The sequence below is a fragment of the Somniosus microcephalus genome, chromosome 24, assembly GCF_052327205.1.
Source record: "Somniosus microcephalus isolate GS21.2 chromosome 24, FLI_Smic_1.0, whole genome shotgun sequence".
Taxonomy (NCBI): domain Eukaryota; kingdom Metazoa; phylum Chordata; class Chondrichthyes; order Squaliformes; family Somniosidae; genus Somniosus; species Somniosus microcephalus.
The window spans coordinates 11,296,237-11,317,883 of record NC_141010.1 but is presented as its reverse complement, the minus strand read 5'-3'; the positions used below and the strand labels follow the sequence as shown (position 1 = coordinate 11,317,883).

General features: G+C 47.9%; 1 protein-coding gene across 1 annotated transcript in view; it reads left to right on the top strand.

Moving 5' to 3' along the window:
- The window catches only part of LOC147101045 (plexin domain-containing protein 1-like), a 292,861-nt gene that overhangs the window by 234,898 nt on the left and 36,316 nt on the right, over nt 1-21,647 (top strand). The window contains exon 12 of the mRNA XM_085966214.1: nt 1,852-1,887. Coding sequence (XP_085822340.1) covers nt 1,852-1,887 — 36 coding nt within the window. The remainder of the gene's footprint in view (nt 1-1,851; nt 1,888-21,647) is intronic.

The window sequence follows — 21,647 nt, the reverse complement described above, 5'->3', positions numbered from 1 at the left end:
CTTAAATATATTCAATGACCCAGCCTCCACAGCTCTCTGGGGAAGAGAATTCCAAAGACTCACGACTCGCTGAGAGAAGAAATTCCTCCTCATTTCTGATTTAAAAGGGTGCCCCCTTATTCTGAAATTAGGCCCCCCTAGTTCTAGATTCCCCCACAAGGGGAAACATCCTCTTTGCATCTACCCTGTCCAACCCCTTCAGAATCTTATACATTTCAATAAGATCCCCTCTCAATCTTCTAAACTCCAATGAGTATAGGCCCAACCTGCTCAACCTTTCTTCATAAGACAACCCTTTCATCTCCAGAATCAACCTCGTGCTATGTCTTTTTCATTTTCTTTGAGCACTGTAGGTTAGTAGTTATCAAAATAATGGATGTGGAAATAAAATTGACGGACAGTCAAAAATCATCCCATTGGATGAAGAAGGGTTGGTTCGCTTTCCAATTGGCGGTGTGCCATGAGAATGGGTGATCAATGGTGGGATTGTGGGGTGGGGTGGTTGGAGGTGGGAGATCATGTGATGAAACTTCCTGGAAGACATTCAACCAGAATTCGCAACCCTAGTGATGCTGTAAAGTGGATAACTGAAAGTTAACATGCAGGTACAACAAGCAAATGGCCTTTATTACAAGAGGATTTGAGTAAGAGTAAAGACGTCTTACTGCAATTTTATAGATCCCTGGTGAGACCACACCTGAAGCATTGTGTACAGTTTTGGGTCTCCTTACTTAAGGAAGGAAATACTTGCCATAGAGGGAGTGCAACGAAGGTTCACCAGACTGATTTCTGTGATGGGGGGATTGTCCTATGAGGACAGATTGAGTAGACTAGGCCTATATTCTCTAGAGTTTAGAAGAATGAGAGGTAATCTCATTGAAACATACAAAATTCTTACAGGGCTTGACAGGGTAGATGCAGGGAGGATGTTTCCCCTGGCTGGGGAGTCTAGAACCAGGGGGTCAGTCTCAGAATAAAGGGTCGGCCATTTAGGACTGAGATGAGGAGAGATTTCTTCACTCAGAGGGTGGTGAATCTTTGGAATTCTCTACCCCAGAGGGCTGTGGCGGCTCAGTCGTTGAGTATATTCAAGACAGAGATCGATAGATTTTTGAATATTAAGGGAATCAAGGGATATGGGGATAATGCAGGAAAGTGGAGATGAGGTAGGTCAGCCATGATCTTATTGAATGGCGGAGCAGGCTCGAAGGGCCAAATGGCCGACTCCTGCTCCTATTTCTTATGTTCTTATATGCATGAAAGTGTACTGATTGTGTCTCTCTGTGGATGTGTCTCTCTCTGTGGAACTGTTCAAAGTGGGTTTGACCCTTCGCTAGACCCACTGTTTGTTTTTCTCCTCTTCCTGAGAATTGTTTGGACAGAACGCCCAAACGTTCCCTGTCCTAAGGAACATCATTCAGGATTGGCGATATGTTTCTCGGTTGGATCCATCGTGCAAAAGGGACACATTTTGAAAGCAGTGCAGTCAGCCGCCTTATGTTTGATGCAATGCTAGCAATCAATGAATCTATTACCTTTCAACAGGACAATTTTAACGTGGACAACAAGCAAGGTTCATTATCCAGGAATAACATGGAAACTATTGCGGGTGCAAGAGGAGCGGAATGGGAATTCAGAGTGCTAGGCAGAAAAGGAAAAGAACAAAGAAAAGGGAAAAAATCAGATCCACAGGAATATGATTAGAAATGACAGCCAGATTTATTAATAAGAATATTTATTATTATATTTGCAAAAGACAAACCCACAGCCCACATATCATAGACCTGAGGTTATTATCTTTCATCAACGAGCAATACAGCCTCACTAATCTGTTCTTTTTTTCTATTGCAGATGACACTAAACTGATTTTTCATCTGAAGGATGATGGTAAGTGTTCAGCGTCACTTTGGGTTAGAGAGATTGTTTTCACTGGCGGTTGGTTCGGTAACTAGAGGGAACAGATGTAAGATAATTGGCAAAAGAACCAGAGGGGAGATGAGGTAAATTTTTGTTTACACAGCGAGTTGTTGTGATCTGGAACGCGCTGCCTGAAAGGGCGGTGGAAGCAGGTTCAATAGTAACTTTCCAAAGGGAATTGGATAAATACTTGAAAAGGAGAAATTTGCAGGGCTACGGGGAAAGAGCGGGGGGGAGTGGGACTAATTGGAGAGCTCATTCAAAGAGCCGGCACAGGCACAATGGGCCAAATGGCCTCTTTCTGTGCTGTATCATTCTGTGATTTTATGAATTGGGGCCCCCAGTTGTTAAATGGACAGAGAGTTGTGTGGGACACACTGACCTTTGCTCTCTTACCCTCGATATATGCTCCCGTCACAGGGGACCCAGCGCTGTGAGTAAAATCTACCTCTTTCTCCATTTTTCAGATGGGAACAGCTCTTGCTTTCTTTCCCGGCCTCCGCTTTTAAAAAATTTATTCATTCGTGGCGTGTGGGCATCGCTGGCAAGGCCGGCATTTATTGCCCATCCCTATTTGCCCTTGGGAAGGTGGTGGTGAGCCGCCTTCTTCAAACGCTGCAGTCTGTGTGGTGAAGGTACTCCCACAGTGTTGTTAGGGAGGGAGTTCTAGGATTTTGACCCAGTGACGATGAAGGAACGGCGATAGATTTCCAAGTCAGGGTGCTGTGTGACTTGGAGGGGAACTTGGAGGGGGTGGTGTTCCGATGCTCCTGCTGCCCTCTTCCTTCTAGGTGGAAGAGGCCGCGGGTTTGGGAGGTGCTGCCGAAGAAGCCTTGGCGAGTTGCTGCAGTGCATCTTGTAGATGGTACACACTGCAGCCACGGTACGCCAGTGGTGGAGGGAGTGAATGTTTAAGGTGGTGGATGGGGTGCCAATCAAGCGGGCTGCTTTGTCCTGAATGGTGTCGAACGTCTTGAATGTTGTTGGAGCTGCACTCATCCAGGCAAGTGGAGAGTATTCCATCACACTCCTGACTTGTGCTTTGTAGGTCATGGAAAGGCTTTGGAGAGTCAGGAGGTGAGACACTTTATTCTGTTGCTGGTGAACTCGATGCTGTACTAGCTTTAGTTGCTGTGGGCAGAATTTGTATTTACCCATTGTAGCTAATAGTTTGCTAGCTCTAGACTTCTATCTTATTATCAAGCAAAGATTCAGCAAAACAAAATGGCTTTTTTTAAAACAGGATTGTAAGATGCAGTTTAAGTGTCTCCCCACTCCGGTGTGCGTACACACACACAGGTGCGCAGACGCACACACACCAATCCGTTTTTATTTATTCTCGCGATGTGGTGACACTGGAAAAGGACACTTTTTTTGCCCTAGTTTCCTTGTGAAAGTGGTGGCCAGTTTTACACCCATTTTACACTATCACCCAGAGTCAAAATGACTCCCCTTTGTCTTTCTGCTTCAATCGTGATGAAATCTTACACAAGAGAGTGAGACCCGTCGCGCTGTCGATCTCCCCCCGGCCCCGTGCTTGCTGTAATTTCTGTTCGCTCACTCAGGGGAGGACCGGCCATAGGGTCAGAATCCCCAGTGCCTCCTCCAATGGTTCCATGTTGGTATTATTGCCCACCCCACTCTTTTTTTCGATGTGAATCCCCAAGAATACTGCGTCTTTTGCAGGGGGGGGGGCGGCAGTCTGCTCACTACACCGAAACACCTTGGCTGAGTTTGCCTTTGGCCCAGGGTGAAGCTGTTGCCCTTGAGAATGTGTCTTCACTTGAAGCCCTGTTCCTTCTAGCTAACCGTGTCTTGTGAGACAATGCAAATGTTGTCCTTTAGAGGCAGCGTTTGTGGGGCCTATTTCGACATCGCAGTTTGTTTCTGATAAGACTGTTGGGATGTAATGAGCCACTGGAATCAGTGGGCGACAAGAAACTGAGCTTTTCATTTGAGACCAAATGTAATGGGCGGAATTTCTATTTTCATTCAAAACGAGGCAGCAGCTGGGAATAATTATACCAATTATAATTGATCAAATTCCATGATGTACAACAGGCCAAGACCGGGTCTGCTGGTTTTGATTAATTATCTGCTCATTAATTGTGGAGATCTGATACTTCTTTGTGAATATAATTTCTACATAACCAGGCCAATGTAACTTGAGTTTTTCCCTGTGTCCATTCGCGTGCGCATTTTGGCTGCCGCTCCGGACCCGAGCCGTTCACTTCTATTTCCACTTTTTTCTCCGCCGCCCCCCCCCCCCCACCACCCCCTTTTTCTTTCTCTCTATCCCTCCCTGACAGGTCTCTCCTGTTGTCATGCTGCCTTTCATCTCTCCTCTCTCGGATACCCTGCCCTCCCAAATCCCTACACCAACCCTTCATTACTCTTCGACCTTCCTACTCTCAGGCTGGACTCCCTCTTAGATAAGCCTACAGCTTCCCTCTGTGCCTCTCTTGGCAGCCTCTGAAGGGCCCACCGTGGCACTCATCACTGTCTCCTCACGAGCAGCAACCCCAACTATCCCATCCTACTTGCCCACCGACCTTCCCATCCAGCGTGCCCCCGGGGGGCTAATCTTGCCAATCTCCTCCCCCTCCAAGCGCTGACCTTGTGGACACTGGCAGTGGATCAGCCATCATCGACCCTCTCCGCATCTCCCTCCAGAATGTCCGTTCCCTTGCAAACAAGGCCCTTGCCATCTGTAAGCTTATCCTGGATGACTGCATCGAAATCATGGCCCTGACGGAAACTTGGTTGAGGGGTGATGACACCTTACCCTTAAATGAACCCTCCCCGCCTGGCTATACCTTCCACCACTTGCCCCGCCCAGACCGCCGTGGTGGCAGTGTGGCTCTCATCAAGAAATCACACCTTGGTCTGTCCCCCTACTTCTCTGGCACTTCCTCCTCCTTTGAGAATCTCACCTCTCAAAAATTCTCGTTCTCTACCGCCCACCCAAGTATGATAAAAATGTTATCACCGAGATATTTTCGCTGCTTTCCTCCCTCAGCCTCTGCATCAAGCGACTTCTCATCCTCGGTGATTTCAACCTCCATCTCAATTCATCATGCTCTCTCTCCTCTGAGTTCACTAGCCTCCTATCCTCCCTTAATCTCTCCCTCCATGTAAACCCCCCAACCCATAGTCTCGGCCAACCCCTTGACCTTGCCATCTCTCGTGGCTTCACTACTCCCACCATGTCAATCGCAGATAAGGCCATCTCTGACCACTTCCTTGTATCGCTCTCCACCCACACTCCTCTTCCCCCACCCAACCCTACTTCTTTCTGTGTCCGCCCCTGGAAAAAATTATTTCTCAACTCACTTACAACTGCACTTACAAAGTCCCAACTGCCCAGCCTTTGTTTCTCCATTCACCACGACATTTCTGCAGCTAACTATCTGCTCAACAACATCCTCACTACCACCTTTGATGCCCTAGTTCCTATTAAAACCATTATTCTATCTCACCCTGGTCACTCCCCCTGGTACGGCCCTCATCTTCGCTCCCTCACGTCCAAGGGACGCAAGGGATCCAGGATCATTCTAGAATGCAAAGATAACCCCCAGCTACTATTCTGCTAACCGTCTTCTTAAACCCCTCTCCCCGTATCCTCCACACTCACCTCCAACAACAAGTGTGAGGAGCTCATGGATTTCTTTGTCTCCAAAATTGAGACCATCCGATCAGCTGCCTCTGCCACTTCCCTTCCTTCTCCTAGCCCACCGAGCCAAACTTCCTCTAAGTTTCCCCCTGCCCTAGCCCTGAATTCACATCTTTCTCCAGTTTCTCTCCGATCTCCCCTCTTAACCTCTCCACGCTCAACTTGTCCATGAGACCCCCTTCCTGCTCCCTGGACCCTATTCCCACTAAAGTGCTGATCACCCAACTCCCTTTTCTGGCTCCCATGTTAGCGGACATTGTTAACGGTTCGCTCTCCTCAGGTACTGTCCCCCTCTCCTTCAAATCTGCCATCATCACCCCTTTCCTCAAAAAAACAACCCTTGACCCCTCCGTCCTTGTAAATTACCGCCCCATCTCCAACCTCCTTTTCCTCTCCAAAGTGCTTGAATGTGTTGTCACCTCTCAAATCTGTGCCCATCTTTCCTGCAACTCCATGTTTGAATCCCTCCAGTCCTGTTTCCGCCACTGCCACAGTACCAAAACGGCTCTCATCAAAGTCACAAATGACATCCTTTGTGACTGTGACAAAGGTAAACTATCACATTCTACCATACATAAACTTGAGGTCACCCAAAACTCGGCTGCCCGGGTCCTAACTCCCACCGAATATGGTGTGAAGTCAATGTCAGTGCTGCCCGCAGTCGCAAAGCCATTTGCGCCCCGTTAGCGCCCCAGGGGCCCTAACGGGAGGCACAAGGCACCCAATTTCACCCCCAAAATACTTAACTGGAGGAGAGCCAATTTCAGTGGGTTGAGAACGGAGCTGGCCTGAGTAAATTGGAATCAAAGATTGGCAGGTAAAACTGTCATCGAACAATGAGCTGCCTTTAAAGAGATGGTTCGGGTACAGTTGAGGTACATTCCCACAAGGGGCAAAGGTAGGGCAACCAAAGCCAGAGCTCCCTGGCTGATGAAAGAGATAGAGAGTAAGATAAAGCAGAAAAAAGGTGGAGTGTGACAGATGTCAGGCTGAGAATACAAGTTAAACCAGGCTGAATACAGAAAGTTCAGAGGGGAAGTGAAAAAGGAAATAAGAGGGGCAAAGAGCAAGGATGAGAATAGATTGGCAGCTAACATAAAAAGGAATCCAAAAGTCGTCTATAGGCATATAAATAGTAAACGGGTAGTAAGAGGAGGGGTGGAGCCAATTAGGGACCAAAAAGGAGACCTATGCATGGAGGCAGAGGGCATGGCTGAGGTACTAAATGAGTACTTTGCATCTGTCTTCACCAAGGAAGAAAATGCTGCCAAAGTCATAGTGAAAGAGTAGGTAGTTGAGATATTGGATGAGATAAAAAATGATAAAGAGGTGGTACTAGAAAGGCTGGCTGTACCTAAAGTAGATAAGTCACCAGGACCAGATGGGATGCATCCTAGGATGCTGAGGGAGTAAAGGTGGAAATTGCGGAGGTACTGGCCGTAATCTTCCAATCATCCTTCGATACAGGGGTGGTGCCAGACAACTGGACAATTGCAAATGTTACACCCTTATTCAAAAATTAATCTAATTACTGGCTCCTGGTGGAATATTGCATGTGTGCGAATGCAAGTTAGGAAAGATTTGGGCTTGGCTTTGCTGCCTCACGATGATTGAATGGGCTCCTGGCATTCACTGTATAGAAGCATGGCCATTAGGGGAAGGTACTGGAGGGTAGTCAACTCCTTTGGAATTGTATCCCTACAAGGAATCAATGTTTTCAGGAGAGAAAGGGAGAGAACTGGGATGGAGGGCAAACTCACCACGCCCACACTGACCGCACCACCACACCCACACTGACCACACCCACACTGACCACACCCACACCCACACTCACCACACCCACACTGACCGCACCACCACACCCACACTGACCACACCCACACCCACACTCACCACACCCACACTGACCGCACCACCACACCCACACTGACCACACCCACACTGACCACACCCACACTGACCACACCCACACCCACACTGACCACACCCACACTGACCACACCCACACTGACCACACCCACACCCACACTCACCACACCCACACTGACCGCACCACCACACCCACACTGACCACACCCATACTCACCACACCCACACTGACCACACCCACACTGACTACACCCACACTGACCACACCCACACTGACCACACCCACACTGGGCACACCCACGCTGACCACACCCACACTGACCACACCCACACTGACCACACCCACACTGACCACACCCACACCCACACTGACCACACCCACACTGACCACACCACCACACCCACACTGACCACACCCACACTGACCACACCCACACCCACACTCACCACACCCACACTGACCGCACCACCACACCCACACTGACCACACCCACACTGACCACACCCACACTGACCACACCCACACCCACACTCACCACACCCACACTGACCGCACCACCACACCCACACTGACCACACCCATACTCACCACACCCACACTGACCACACCCACACTGACTACACCCACACTGACCACACCCACACTGACCACATCCACACTGGGCACACCCACGCTGACCATACCCACACTGACCACACCCACACTGACCACACCCACACTGGGCACACCCACACTGGGCACACCCACGCTGACCACACCCACACTGACCACACCCACACTGGGCACACCCACGCTGACCACACCCACACTGACCACACCCACACTGGGCACACCCACACTGACCACACCCACACTGGGCACACCCACACTGGGCACACCCACGCTGACCACACCCACACTGACCACGCCCACACTGTCCACGCCCACACTGACCACACCCACACTGACCACACCCACACTAGACACACCCACGCTGACCACACCCACACTGGGCACACCCATGCTGACCATACCCACACTGACCACGTCCACACTGACCATGCCCACACTGGGCACACCCACACTGACCATGCCCACACTGACCACACCCACACTGGGCACACCCACACTGACCACACCCACACTGACCACGCCCACACTGACCACGCCCACACAGGGCACACCCACTCTGACCACACCCACACTGACCACGCCCACACTGACCGCACCCACACTGGGCACACCCACACTGACCGCACCCACACTGGGCACACCCACGCTGACCACACCCACACTGGGCACTCCCATGCTGACCACACCCATGCTGACCACACCCACACTGACCATGCCCACACTGGGCACTCCCATGCTGACCACACCCACACTGACCATGCCCACACTGGGCACACCCATGCTGACCACACCCACACTGGGCACACCCACACTGACCACGCCCACACTGGGCACACCCATGCTGACCACACCCACACTGACCACTCCCACACTGGGCACACCCATGCTGACCACACCCACACTGGGCACGCCCACACTGGGCACACCCATGCTGACCACACCCACACTGACCACGCCCACACTGGGCACTCCCATGCTGACCACACCCACACTGACCGCACCCACACTGGGCACACCCACACTGACCACACCCACACTGACCACACCCACACTGACCGCACCCACACTGGGCACGCCTGCACTGACCTTACTCACGTTGACCTTACCCACATTTTCAGAATTAAACCCGGACTCCAAGGGTTAAATTACAAGGAGAGATTACACAAACTAGGGTTGTATTCCCTGGAATTTAGAGGTTAAGGGTTGATTTGATTGACGATTTGAAGATATTAAGGGGAACAGGTAGGGTAGATAGAGAGAAACTATTTCCGCTGGTTGGGGAGTCTAGCACTAGGGGGCATAGTCTAAAAATCCGAGCCAGACCTTTCAGGAATGAAATTAGGAAACACTTCTACACACAAAGGGTGGTAGAAGTTTGGAACTCTCTTCCGCAAATGGCAATTGATGCTGTGTCAATTGTTAATTTTAAATCTGAGATTGATAGCTTTTTGTTAACCAAAGGTATTAAGTGATATGGGGCAAAGGCGGGTATATGGAGTTGGGACAGACAGATCAGCCATGATCTCATTGAATGGTGGAACAGGCTCGAGGGGCTGCATGGCCTCCTCCTGTTCCTATGCTCCTACCTTACTCGCACCTACCACACCCACACTGACCACAGCATCATTTTTCCTTCTCTTACCTGCAGAAAGCTTTTAGATGAATGCTTTAATTACAGTTTCTATTACTAGATTTGCTTGTCATATTTTAGGTTAGTAAATGAACATTTTTTTTCATTTGCAAACAATATATTTTGTTTACTAAAGCCTCTCTGCTCACGGACCAGCCCAATTAGTGTTGCCAACAGAGTAAGCTCTTGGGTTTATGTAGCTGTTTATGAGAAGAATGGTGAGATTGGCTCCCGCGATAATTATGTTTTGGACTCCTGCTGTGCATTATCCAGTGCAGCACACGGAGTCCCGGCAGCTTGCTTTTTCCACTGTTGTTTTGTAACATTATTCTCTGACTGCGGACAGTGAATGATGGGAACAATCTGCTCTTTTTTTTAGCACTCTCTGAAGAAAGATGCAGTGATATGTTCCGTGTCTGAGCCTGTCCGACAGTTTGCAATGGACACAGTCATTGTACATGATCTCAAAGATATTATGCACAACTCCCTGAGGCGAGCTGAGACTGACAGGTACACTCTCTCCAAAAAACCACAAAACACATGGGAAGTATCAAACACACATGGAAATACAAAGAGGAAGATGATGGTCCCTGACAGCAATACAAAAACAGATCAAAATGGAATGAGTACAAGATAAATGGATGGATGTGAATTTTGTTTTTGAATTCTTTTCCCCTCCTCTCCCCTCTTGACGACTTACTGGGATACAGTTCACCAAGCACTCATCACTCACATATTTATTATTCCTTAGCAGTAAGTGTCAGAGTAACAAAGAGACAGAGAGAGACTGATTGTAATCCCCCACAAATACTGCACATAAAAGCGCACAATGCCCCCCTTCTGAACCCACTTCTCTCTCCATCTTTAACCAGCTTCCATCCCACATTCTTTCAGTACAACCACGAGCAGATCAGAGTTGCATGTTGTGTGGTCCCTCTATGGATACGTGTGTGGTGCTGTTTTGAGATGCAGATTGAATTCCGAGATCACAGAACTTAGAAACAAATTATCTGGTCATTATCACGTTGCTGTTTGTGGGAGCTTGCTGTGCACAATTGGCTGCCACAGTTCCTACATTACAACAGCGACTACACTTCAAAAAGTACTTAATTGGCTATAAAGCGCTTTGAGACATCCTAAGGTCATGAAAGGTGCTATAGAAATGCAAGTTCTTTTCTTTCTTTCTTTCTCACTTATTCCTGGCTCAGCACCTGTTCCTTAATTCCTTTTATCAATTTGGTTTTCTTTTTTTTTCCACCCCTCTCTGTAAAGCACTTGATGATATAGTCCATATTAAAGGCGCTATACAAATGCAAATTGGTGTTGCTGTAATCACAGAATCACAGAAACCCCACAGTGCAGATAGAGGCCATTTCGGCCCATCGAGCCTGCACCAACACATATCCCACCCGATCCCCGTAACCCCTACACCAACACATATCCCACCCTATCCCTGTAACCCCACGTATTTAATCCCCCTAACACTAAGGGTCAATTTATCATAGCCAATCAACTTAACCCGCACATCTTTGGACTGTGGGAGGAAACCAGAGCACCCGGAGAAAACCCACGCAAACACGGGGAGAATGTGCAAACTCCACACAGACAGTCGCCCGAGGCCGGATTCGAACCCGGGTCCCTGGCGCTGTGAGGCAACAGTGCTAACCACTATGCCACCGTGCTGCCCGTAATGTGGAGGAATAGCAAAGACTGCACAGAGCTGATATAGTGTTCGCCACGTTGGGGGTCTGGTTGATCTCGCAAGCTGCCCTGAAGTCAAAATAAAAAGTAGACACCAGCCACGGCACCCCACCTGCTCGTTTGCCATCTGAACTAGGTACCCTGCCAAAAGAGTCACTTGCTGGACTGCCAATGCTGACAGTGCGGTAATAGAAATGCAGCAAGGGATTGCAGCCTCAATTTTAACTGGGGGCCGGTTTTCCACGGGCGGGTTTTGATGAAAGGGACCTCGCCGGCTTTGGGCAGATGTCCTTGTCGCTGCTCAGTGGAGCAGGTAAAAGTTGTGGGTCGTCAGCTCACTGCGGCTCCAGACGGGTAAATCACATGGGGGATTTTAGTGCCCACTCGCCCAGTTTGCATGGGACAGGTAGAGTTAAAATCACCCCTAGAGAAATGGTATGGAGACAGCGCTAGATGCAGAAAGCACACAGAGACATGGACAGGGACAGGAACTAGAACAGAACAAGAGAGGGGTGAAAGCCAACATCAAATAGGGAGAGAGAAATAAACAGAGGAAGATGAAGAGAGAGGGAGGGAGAGAGAGAGAGATAAAGAGAGGGACAGAAAGGGAGAGAGATAAAGAGAGGGACAGAAAGAGAGAGATGAAGAGACAGGGACAGACAGAGAGATGAAGAAAGCAAGATGGACAGAGAGCGATGAAGAAAGTCAGAGGAAGATGGAGAGAGAGAGGGAGCGAGGGACAGACAGAGAGAGAGATGAAGTGAGGGGACAGAGAGAGGGATGAAGTGAGGGGACAGAGAGAGGGATGAAGTGAGGGGACAGAGAGAGGGATGAAGTGAGGGGACAGAGAGAGGGATGAAGTGAGGGGACAGAGAGAGGGATGACTGGACAGAAATGCAGAGATAGATCAGAAGAGATTGTTTTTGAAGGAATGAATGAAATAATACAAAACAGATGGCAAGGGAATAGAGAGATTTCTTTAAGAAATTAAGAAATTGGCCAAGAAAGATCTTGGGGAGATCAGTAGTTGATGAATTCCCACCGGTGTTGAATATGTTTCTATTTCAGATTTTTGAGGTTGACCTTTTCCTGTGGCAAAAAATCCATAAAGAATCAAATCAAATCTGCATTTTTACTCCTCAGTAATTTGAATCGGTTTGTAATTCAATTAATTTAGAGCATCCTTCTCCGTACATGATCTTGATTTTAAGTGGCATAGTGTGCAGAGCCTAGAGTGGAAATAAACATCAACTGACTGACTTAGAAGCCAGTGAAATGGAACTGAAAATCGGACAAAGCATATAATTGGCAGCCGACTTGATATCGCCCTAAAAACACCAGCGCACAATGCTCAGATTGGCCCCCTGTGTTTCTCAGTCTTTACGTTGCTCCCTTTCGCTATGTGACTCATTCGGCTTTTTGATGACTTTCGTTGGGTGATGCTGTGATGGGGGAGGTGGAATCTAATCAGTAAAATTTGCAAACAGAAAATAGCTGCTCATTTTTACGGAGAATTACCAAATCATGGAAACTAACAACTAATAGTAATTGCATCTCCAAGTTGTGGTCCTACTGTGTACAGACACTGTAGTGTCTTGCACGACGTTTTAAAATGATAATAAGGCCCCATTTAAATACTGTTTGCCACAAGCCACAGGTTTTATTTTCAAATTGATCTTACGATGTTTTCATTGTAGATGTGACATTACGGTGGCAAACAGATTATGCATATGAAAGTACTCATCAAATGTCAGAGAAACTTAAATGTGACAGCTATGGGCTTTTAAGCATAAATTCATATTGATGGAACTCTTGAAAGAGTTCAATCTTTTGAAGTATATCTTTTTATCTTTCAATGTTTTTCTTTTCATATTGGCAGTAATTTTATATTCATTAAAACAGTGCTCAGTCAGAGCTGGGCTCTCGTACACTGAACTCGCCATTACTGCCATTTGCAGTCAAACCTCAAATCTAAGGCCATCAGCAATGTTCCCTCTTGCGCGGATCGCTTTAAATTTGCTGCGCGGCCGTTGCATGGGCGGCAGCTTTTCCAGGGGCACCAGGGGCAGCAGCGGCAGAGCGGCCTGCGCGGGACCTCCCGATTGGTGCGCGCCTTGCGCGGGACCTCCCGATTGTTGAGCAGCCTGCGCGGGACCTCCCGATTGGTGCACGGCCTGCGCGGGACCTCCCGATTGGTGCGCGGCCTGCGCGGGACCTCCCGATTGTTGAGCAGCCTGCACGAGACCTCCCGATTGGTGCGCAGCCTGCACAGGACCTCCCAATTGGTGCGCGGCTGCGCGCGGGACCTCCCGATTGGTGAGCAGCCAGCGCGCCCGCTCACCTTAGGGGGGAGCATTGGCCACCGGTGTCCATTATACTGTTCCAGCTGGTCGGATTCCTCTTTTGTAAGTGGATAAGCCTCCAACAGTTTAAGGTATTTCATAGAATAGAATCATACAGCAAAGAAAGAGGCCATTCAGCCCATCGTGCCTGTGCCGGCTCTTTGAAAGAGCTCTCCAATTAGTTCCACTCCCCTGCTCTATCCCCATAGCCCTGCAAATTGTTCCTTTTCAAGTATATATCCTATGTAATCCTATATCCAATTCTTTTCTTGAAAGTTACTATTGAATCTGCCTCCACCACCCTGTCACGCACTGCATTCCAGATCACAACTCGCTACATAAATAAATTTACTTTCATCCTACTTGATTCACCTGCCTTCAATTACCTGCATCTGATTGCAAGGAGCAATATAAAATTGGACAGGTGACTATCCCTGATGTGTGGAGGAACCCAAATCAGCACAGCCCCACCTCCGGATCATTAGTTCAGGGCTCGAGATTACTAGTCCAGTACCGTAACCACTATGCTACCGTTCCCCCTTGTTCCACTAAGGATTTGAATGTGGAAAGAGAATAAAATGTCATTTCTAGAGAATAATAAAAGTAGATGTCAACAATCACCTTTAAAGCACATTCCTCCTCAGTGATTTCCTTCTTTCCCCAACTGTTATTGTACACAGCAAATAAAATCCAAGAACCAGAAACCAATTGGATGCACAGACTGATTTGGCCCCAGCCTCAAGCTGTTTGCAGACTTTTCCTGGAAAAAAATTTTTGGGTTAAAATCATGAAATGTGTATATCTGATAAATCGCTATTCCCAATAATTCCTGTTTTCCTTGGCAGTCAACAAATCCGTGTGGCAGGAACTCTGTAGGCCGGGCTGATCTGTGTGAGTCACCAAGTGGGGCTGCTTCTAGGATTCGCAGGAGCCAAATTCATGCACGTGGAGTGTTTTTTCTGTGAAATTATCATTAGGAGGAAGTTCACCCCCGTGATTGCTTTCTCATTCAACTCTGATTTGCCAGCAACTTTTTCTTCATAGAATGGTTACAGCACAGAAGGAGGCCATTCGGCCCAACGAGCCCGTGCTGGCTCTCCACAGGAGCACTTCAGCTAGTCCCACTCCCCCACCCTTTCCCCCACAGCCCAGCAATTTTTTTTCCTTCAGGTACTTATCCAATTCCCTATTGAAAGCCGCGATTGAGTCTGCCTCCACCATCCTATCAGGCAGTGAATTCCAGATCATAACCACTCACTGCGAAAAAATATTTTTCCTCATCACGCCTTTGGTTCTTCTGCCAATTATATCTGTGTCCTCTGGTTCTCGACCCTCCCGCCAATGGGAACAGTTTCTCTCTATCTACTCTGTCTAGACCCTGATGATTTTGCACACCTCTATCAAATCTCCTCTCAACCTTCTCTGCTCTAAGGAGAACAACCCCAGCTTCTCCAGTCTATCCACGTAATTGAAGTCCCTCATCCCTGGAACCATTCTTGTAAATCTTTTCTGCACCCTCTCTAAGGCCTTCACATCCTTCCTAAAGTACCCAGAATTGGGCACAATACTCCAGTTGAGATCGAACCAGTGTTTTATAAAGGTTCATCATAACTTTCTTGCTTTTGTACTCTATGGGCTAGAAATTCCTGGGTGCTAACTTTTGAAAAGTGGAAAAAGTAGTGCCAGGCGCTAATGATTCTCTCCTGCTGGGAAATTCAGCTTTAGCGCTCCAAGAGGGAAGTGGAACGCTAAATCAAGTGCTAACCACTTCTCTTAAGGCGCCAAAGTCCAAGAGTGGGGCAGTAGTGGCAGAGCGCAGAACAATTTGGAACATATTGCTAACAGCATCAGAGGCTGCTTCCCTCGCTTAAAGGGAAGGGCCAGTGATGCTTCACAACCCACTTGTTGGCAGTTCTGCTTTGCAAGACGACCTGCACGACTGCCATTACAGCCCCAAACACTCTCACAAAGTGGAGGGCTCGGAGCTGTAATGGCAGTCTTTGTACTGATCATGAAGCTGGGAAAGTTACATAAACAAAGGAAGAGTGTGGAGGGCTGGGGGGGGGGGTGTTAATTGATGAATTAAGACACTGGTCTTTCGCCTTTAAGAACTGGGCTGAAATCCAACACAGACTGATGGGATGAGAGCCTCCTTTGACTGCTATCTGTAAAATGAGTTTAGAAAGTCCCAATTCCTAGTAGGCAAGAGGCAACAGCATAAAAAAAAAATTATTTTTTAGTTCTTAGGATAAAGGCAAAGCTGACTTTATTACCCATCCCTAGTTTACCTGAGAAGGTGGTGCTGGGCCTTCTTCTTGAACCTCTGCAGTCTTTTACCAACTTTACACTTTTCCATATTAAACTTCATTTGCCATTGATCTGCCCACTTACATAGTTTGTCCAAATCATTTTGTAGTTCCTGAGCTGCCATCTCAAAATTAACTTCCCCCCTAATTTCATATCATCTGCAAATTTGAACCCAATTTGCTAATGTATATTAGAAATAGTAAGGGTCCCAACAGTAATCATTAGATTAGCCCACTCAGCACTTGCCCTCTCCTTTCCAACATAACTCCCCTAACAAGTACCAGCTCTATCCTTCCCTTAGGGCTTACTCATTCTCTGGTGCAAGACACATTGGGGGAAAAATTGGGCGAGTAGCGCCACCTGTTAGCGCCTAAAGAGGCAGTCAGTGGCTGTAGCGCCACTGGCTGCGCCTCCCGCGATATTCAGCAGGGGCGCTAATGGTGGCGTTAGCCTTTTGCGCTGCGCTGCCACCGATGACGTCATCGGTGTGCGCAGCGCCCCATTCATGCCCCGATCGCGATATTTGGTAGCGAACGCCACTGTAGCGCCATTCGCTACCCGCGCCCGGTTCACGGGGCCTTGCTGCGCCAGCAGAGGCACAAGTTAAGGTGGAGGTGCGGGGCGGCCGCCTGCCAGCACCTCCGTCCCCGGCCTCCTGGTCCCCCCCCCCGCGGCATTGCCGGCTGTTTCCCGAGAGCCCGGCACTTCTCCTCGGTGCTGGGCTCTTTTGCCAGCACTCGCAAACGGGGCTCGCGCTGTTGCAGGCCCCTCCCCCTTAACAGTGGGAGGAAGGCCTGCAGTACCGCAGCGTGTGGCGCTGCGGCACGTAGCGCTGCGAAATTCACTTTCAGCGCCCTAAGAGGGACGCAGAGCGCCTCGAGCCGCGCCCCGTCTCCCTCTAGGGGCACTTCAACTGAATTTGCGGCGATCGCTAATGCAGCGATCGTGGCGCAAATTCCAGCGCCCAGGCGAACTTTGCGCCGCTTGGGTGCCTCAGGCCAATTTCTAGGCCATGCTCCCTTCTGCATACAGCCTGGCTTAGACTGAGTCCTTGTTTTATGGGGAATCACATGGGTCAGCCAGCTAGTACACTAATATGGCAATGGGAGACCCAGACTCGAATATTCCAACGGTCCCCTGGCCTCCAACCTTACACCCTCTTTAATCTTTAGCTCATCCAAAACTCTGCTGCCTGTATCCTAACTCGCACCAAGTCCTGTTCACCCATCACTCCTGTGTTCACTGACCTACATTGGCTCCCGGTCCAGCAAGGCCTCGATTTTAAAATTATCATCCTTGTTTTCAAATTCCTCCATGGCCTCGCCCCTTCCTATCTCTGTTATCTCCTCCAGCCCCACAACCCCCCGAGATATCTGCACTTCTTTAATTCTGGCCTCTTGCACATCCCTGATTATAAATCGCTCAACAGCTGCCTGGGCCCTAAGCTCTGGAATTCCCTCCCTAAACCTTTCCGCCTCTCTACCTCTCTCGCCTCTGTTAAGCTGCTCCTTAAAACCTACTTCTTTGACCAAGCGTTTGACCGAGGTCACCTGTCCTAATAACTGCTTTTCTGGCTCAGTGTCAAATTTGGTTTGATAACGCTCCTGTAAAGCGCTTTGGGGCTTTTTTAACGTTATATAAATGCAAGTTGTTGTTGTTGAGTTGGAGTCATCAATCCTTATACAGGAAACTTTCTGGTATCCGGCACGGACGGGACCGACGTGGTGCCGGTTCATCAACAATTCCGGATAACCGAACGCTATAGTAAAAGATACGGAGCTCAGAGCTCCGTATAAAGCAACAAACCCTGTTGCTTAACAGCTTCAAAACAATCGGCACAAGTTGCAAGCGTCTCTGTAGCTTAGCAACAGCTTCAGTTACACCCTTGCACAGCAACAAATCAATTTAAAAAAGTAACTAAAAGTAAAAAAAGTTACCTGAACCGACTCCTGAATTTTGCCGGTGGATAGAGCGTTCCGGTTATTTAGGGGCCGGTTAATCGAAAGTTTCCTGTACAATGCCACATGTCAGATAATCAGTGTAACCACAACAGTGTTACTCATTAACTCACAAGGGCCATAATCCCAACCATGGTCTTGTTCAAGAGCTGCCCTCAAGAATGCACCACAGATGCCACAAAGGTCTGTGATTTCCCACAGATTAAGCTCCTAATTTGAACCATGCCACTGTGGTTAAATGTCAAAAAACAGGCATTTCTCCACACGAAGAGAAAGAAAAAAATAACTATTGGGCCAATAATAGGGCCTTTTACTTGGCTGGAATAGCCTTGCCTCCTAGTAGCATTCCCTTGCCTTCTTTGGCCGGAGAGCAAGAAAAGGAAAGGGAACAGCACTGAATCGACAGCTAGGCAACTGATCACAGAGGCCTGGGGCATGGAGCACAGCAAATCTGCAGAGGACTGCAGATGAAGGGAAGAAAAAGAAAGACTTGCATTTATATAGTGCCTTTCACAACCACCGGACATCCCAAAGCGTTTTTGAAGTGTAGTCTCTGTTGTAATGTCGGAAACACAGCAGCCAATTTGCATACAGCAAGCTCTCACAAACAGCAATGTGATAATGACCAGATAATTTGTTTTAGTGATGTTGATTGAGGTATAAACATTGCTCAGGACAGCAGGGAAAACTCCCCTGCTCTTCTTTGAAATAGTGCCATGGGATCTTTCACGTCCACTTGAGAGGGAACGACGGGGCCTCAGTTTATTGTCTCACCTGCAGGACAGCACCTCCGACAGTGCAGCACTCCCTCAGTACTGCACTGGAGTGCCAGCCTAGATTTTTGAGCTCAAGTCTCTGGAGTGGGACTATGAATCCACAATCTTCTGACTCAGGGACGAGGGTGCTACCTACTGAACCACAGCTGACTCACATGGAGGGGAGTGGGGGAGGGGTGTGGGTGAACTACATATGGTCCCCAAGCAGCTGAAATAGACCATCCATTTCTATTGGAGAATTTCTCTCCATTCCTTCATGTCTTAGCTATTTTAAAGCCTTCACTGTGAAATTACAGTGACTTCAAATCCTTGTCTTCAGTATATCTCTTTGCGAAGAGAAGTTAACATTTCAGAGCCAGTTATCAGATCAATTATTCAACCAGCAAAACAGGTCAGTCAGGTAATCAATACCAATACCAGCTCTTCTTTAGGGATTTACTTACATTGGAGTAAATTGGGTTAAGGACACATTTAGAACCTAAACCTTAATCACAAGGGACTGCGATTCATTGGCAATTAATTACTGTATTGTTGCCTCAGACACCATCGCCAGGACACTTAAACCTTTTTAAATTAATGTCCAGTAAGGAAGAACGGACTGGTATGCTTGCTGAGACTGCAGTCTGAGAAATGCTGGCACTGCTCACCATTTCCCAGTCAGCAGATTGGAAGTGACCTCTGCCAATAGAACACTGAACCTGGCACTTAAAGAGTGGATTACATAGGATATACGGCACAGCAACAGGCCATTCGGCCCAATCAGTCCATGCCGGTGTTTATGCTCCACTCGAGCCTCCTCCCGTCTTTCCTCATTTAAATATATCAGCATAACCCTCTATTCCCTTCTCCCTCATATGCCTGTCCAGCCTCTCCTTAACTGCATCTATACTATTCGCCTCAACCACTTCCTGTGGTAGCGAGTTCCACATTCTCACCACTCTCTGGGTAAAGAAGTTTCTTCTGAATTCCCTATTGGATTTCTTAGTGACTATCTTATATTGATGGCCTCTAGTTTTGCTCTTCCCCACAAGTGGAAACATTTTCTCTGTATCCACTCTATCAAAACCTTTTGTGATTTTAAAGACCCCTCAGCCTTCACTTTTCAAGAGAAAAGAGACCCAGCCTGTTCATCCTTTCCTGATAGGTATATCCTCGTATTTCTGGTATCATCCATCTAAATCTTCCCTGCACCCTCTCCAGTGCCTCTACATCCTTTTTATAATATGGCGACCAGAATTGTACACAGTACTCCAAGTGTGGTCTAACCAAGATTCAATTCAAGTTTAGCATAACTTCACTACTTATCAATTCTATCCCACTAGAAATAAACCCTAGTGCTTGGTTTGCTTTTTTTATGGCCTTGTTAACCTGTGACGATACTTTTAGTGATTTGTGTATTTCTACTCCGAGATCCCTTTGCTCCTCTACCCCATTTAGATTCTTATTTTCTTACCAAAATGTAATACCTGTACCTCGCATTTATCTGTGTTGGATTTCATTTGCCAATTATATGCCTATTCTGCAAGTTTATTACAAAAACAGAAAGCGCTGGAGGCACTCAGCAGGTCAGGCAGCATCTGTCGAGAAGATGCGAGGTACAGGAAACTTTCGATTTACTGGCACCTAAATAACCGGAAATCTCGGTTAACCGGCAAAATTCAGGAGTAGGTTCAGGTAAGTTTTACTTCATATTGTACTTGCCTTCCTCGATCTGTTGCTGTGCAAGGGTGTGGCTGCAGCTGTTGCTAAGCTACAGGGATGCTTGGAACTTGTGGCCACTGTTCTGCACTTGTTGCTAAGCAACAGGGTTTGTTGCTTTATACGGAGCTCTCAGCTCTCCGTATCTTTTACTATAGCTTTCGGTTATCCGGAATTTTTGATGAACCGGCACCACGTCGGTCCCGTCGGTGCCAGATAAAAAAAAGTTTCCTGTAGTTGACATTACTGATATAATACCTTTTCTCAGAACTGAAAGAGTGGTGTCGGGAGACTGGCCCTTAGATTTTCCCTCTTAATAATTATGGTGAATTTTTGTACTCATCGAGTTGAGGGGTGTGGTTGCTGGAGAACAGAGCAAATTTTTTGCCGTTTATGTGACCACATCCTCCCACAGCATGTGTTGTATGGCCAGATGCAGACTGGCTCAGATGCTCGCCTTACACCCACAATGTATTGTAACCTCAGCTTCAGACGAACATTGTCTACCGCACCATTTGACTTCCCACTCTAGTCATCCTTGTGGTCTACCTGAGTGACAAGGCCAACCTAGTGCCAAATCAGAGCCAATTTTGTTCGCTGGTCTTGACCCTACTAGGTACCCATTTTGTGGAGATGCCGGTGTTGGACTGGGGTGGACAAATGTGAGAAGTCACACAACACCAGGTTATAGTCCAACAGCTTTATTTGAAATCACAAGCTTTCGGAGCGCTGCTCCTTCGTCAGGTGACTTGTGATTTCAAATAAAGCTGTTGGACTATAACCTGGTGAGGCACCCATTTGACATAAATCCGTTACAGCCAGTAGAAAAAGGAGACGTTCATCCCATCAGTTTGGGTTGGATTGAGGTTGTATTACTCTGACAATTGAATACAAGATGAAGAGGCTATATAACGCTCTGGCATGTCCATGCTATGCCCAGTTTTGGGCTCTGCACTTGGTGAAGGACATCGGAATGTGGGAGAGAGTGCAGACGAAGGTGAGCAGGATGGCACCTAATCTGAGTTATGAGTTCCTACATTACAACAGTGACTCCACTTCAAAAGTACTTCATTAGCTGTAAAGCGCTTTGAGACATCCCGTGGTCGTGAAAGACGCGATATAAATGCCAGTCTTTCTTTCTTTATGAGGATAGGCTCTGAGAA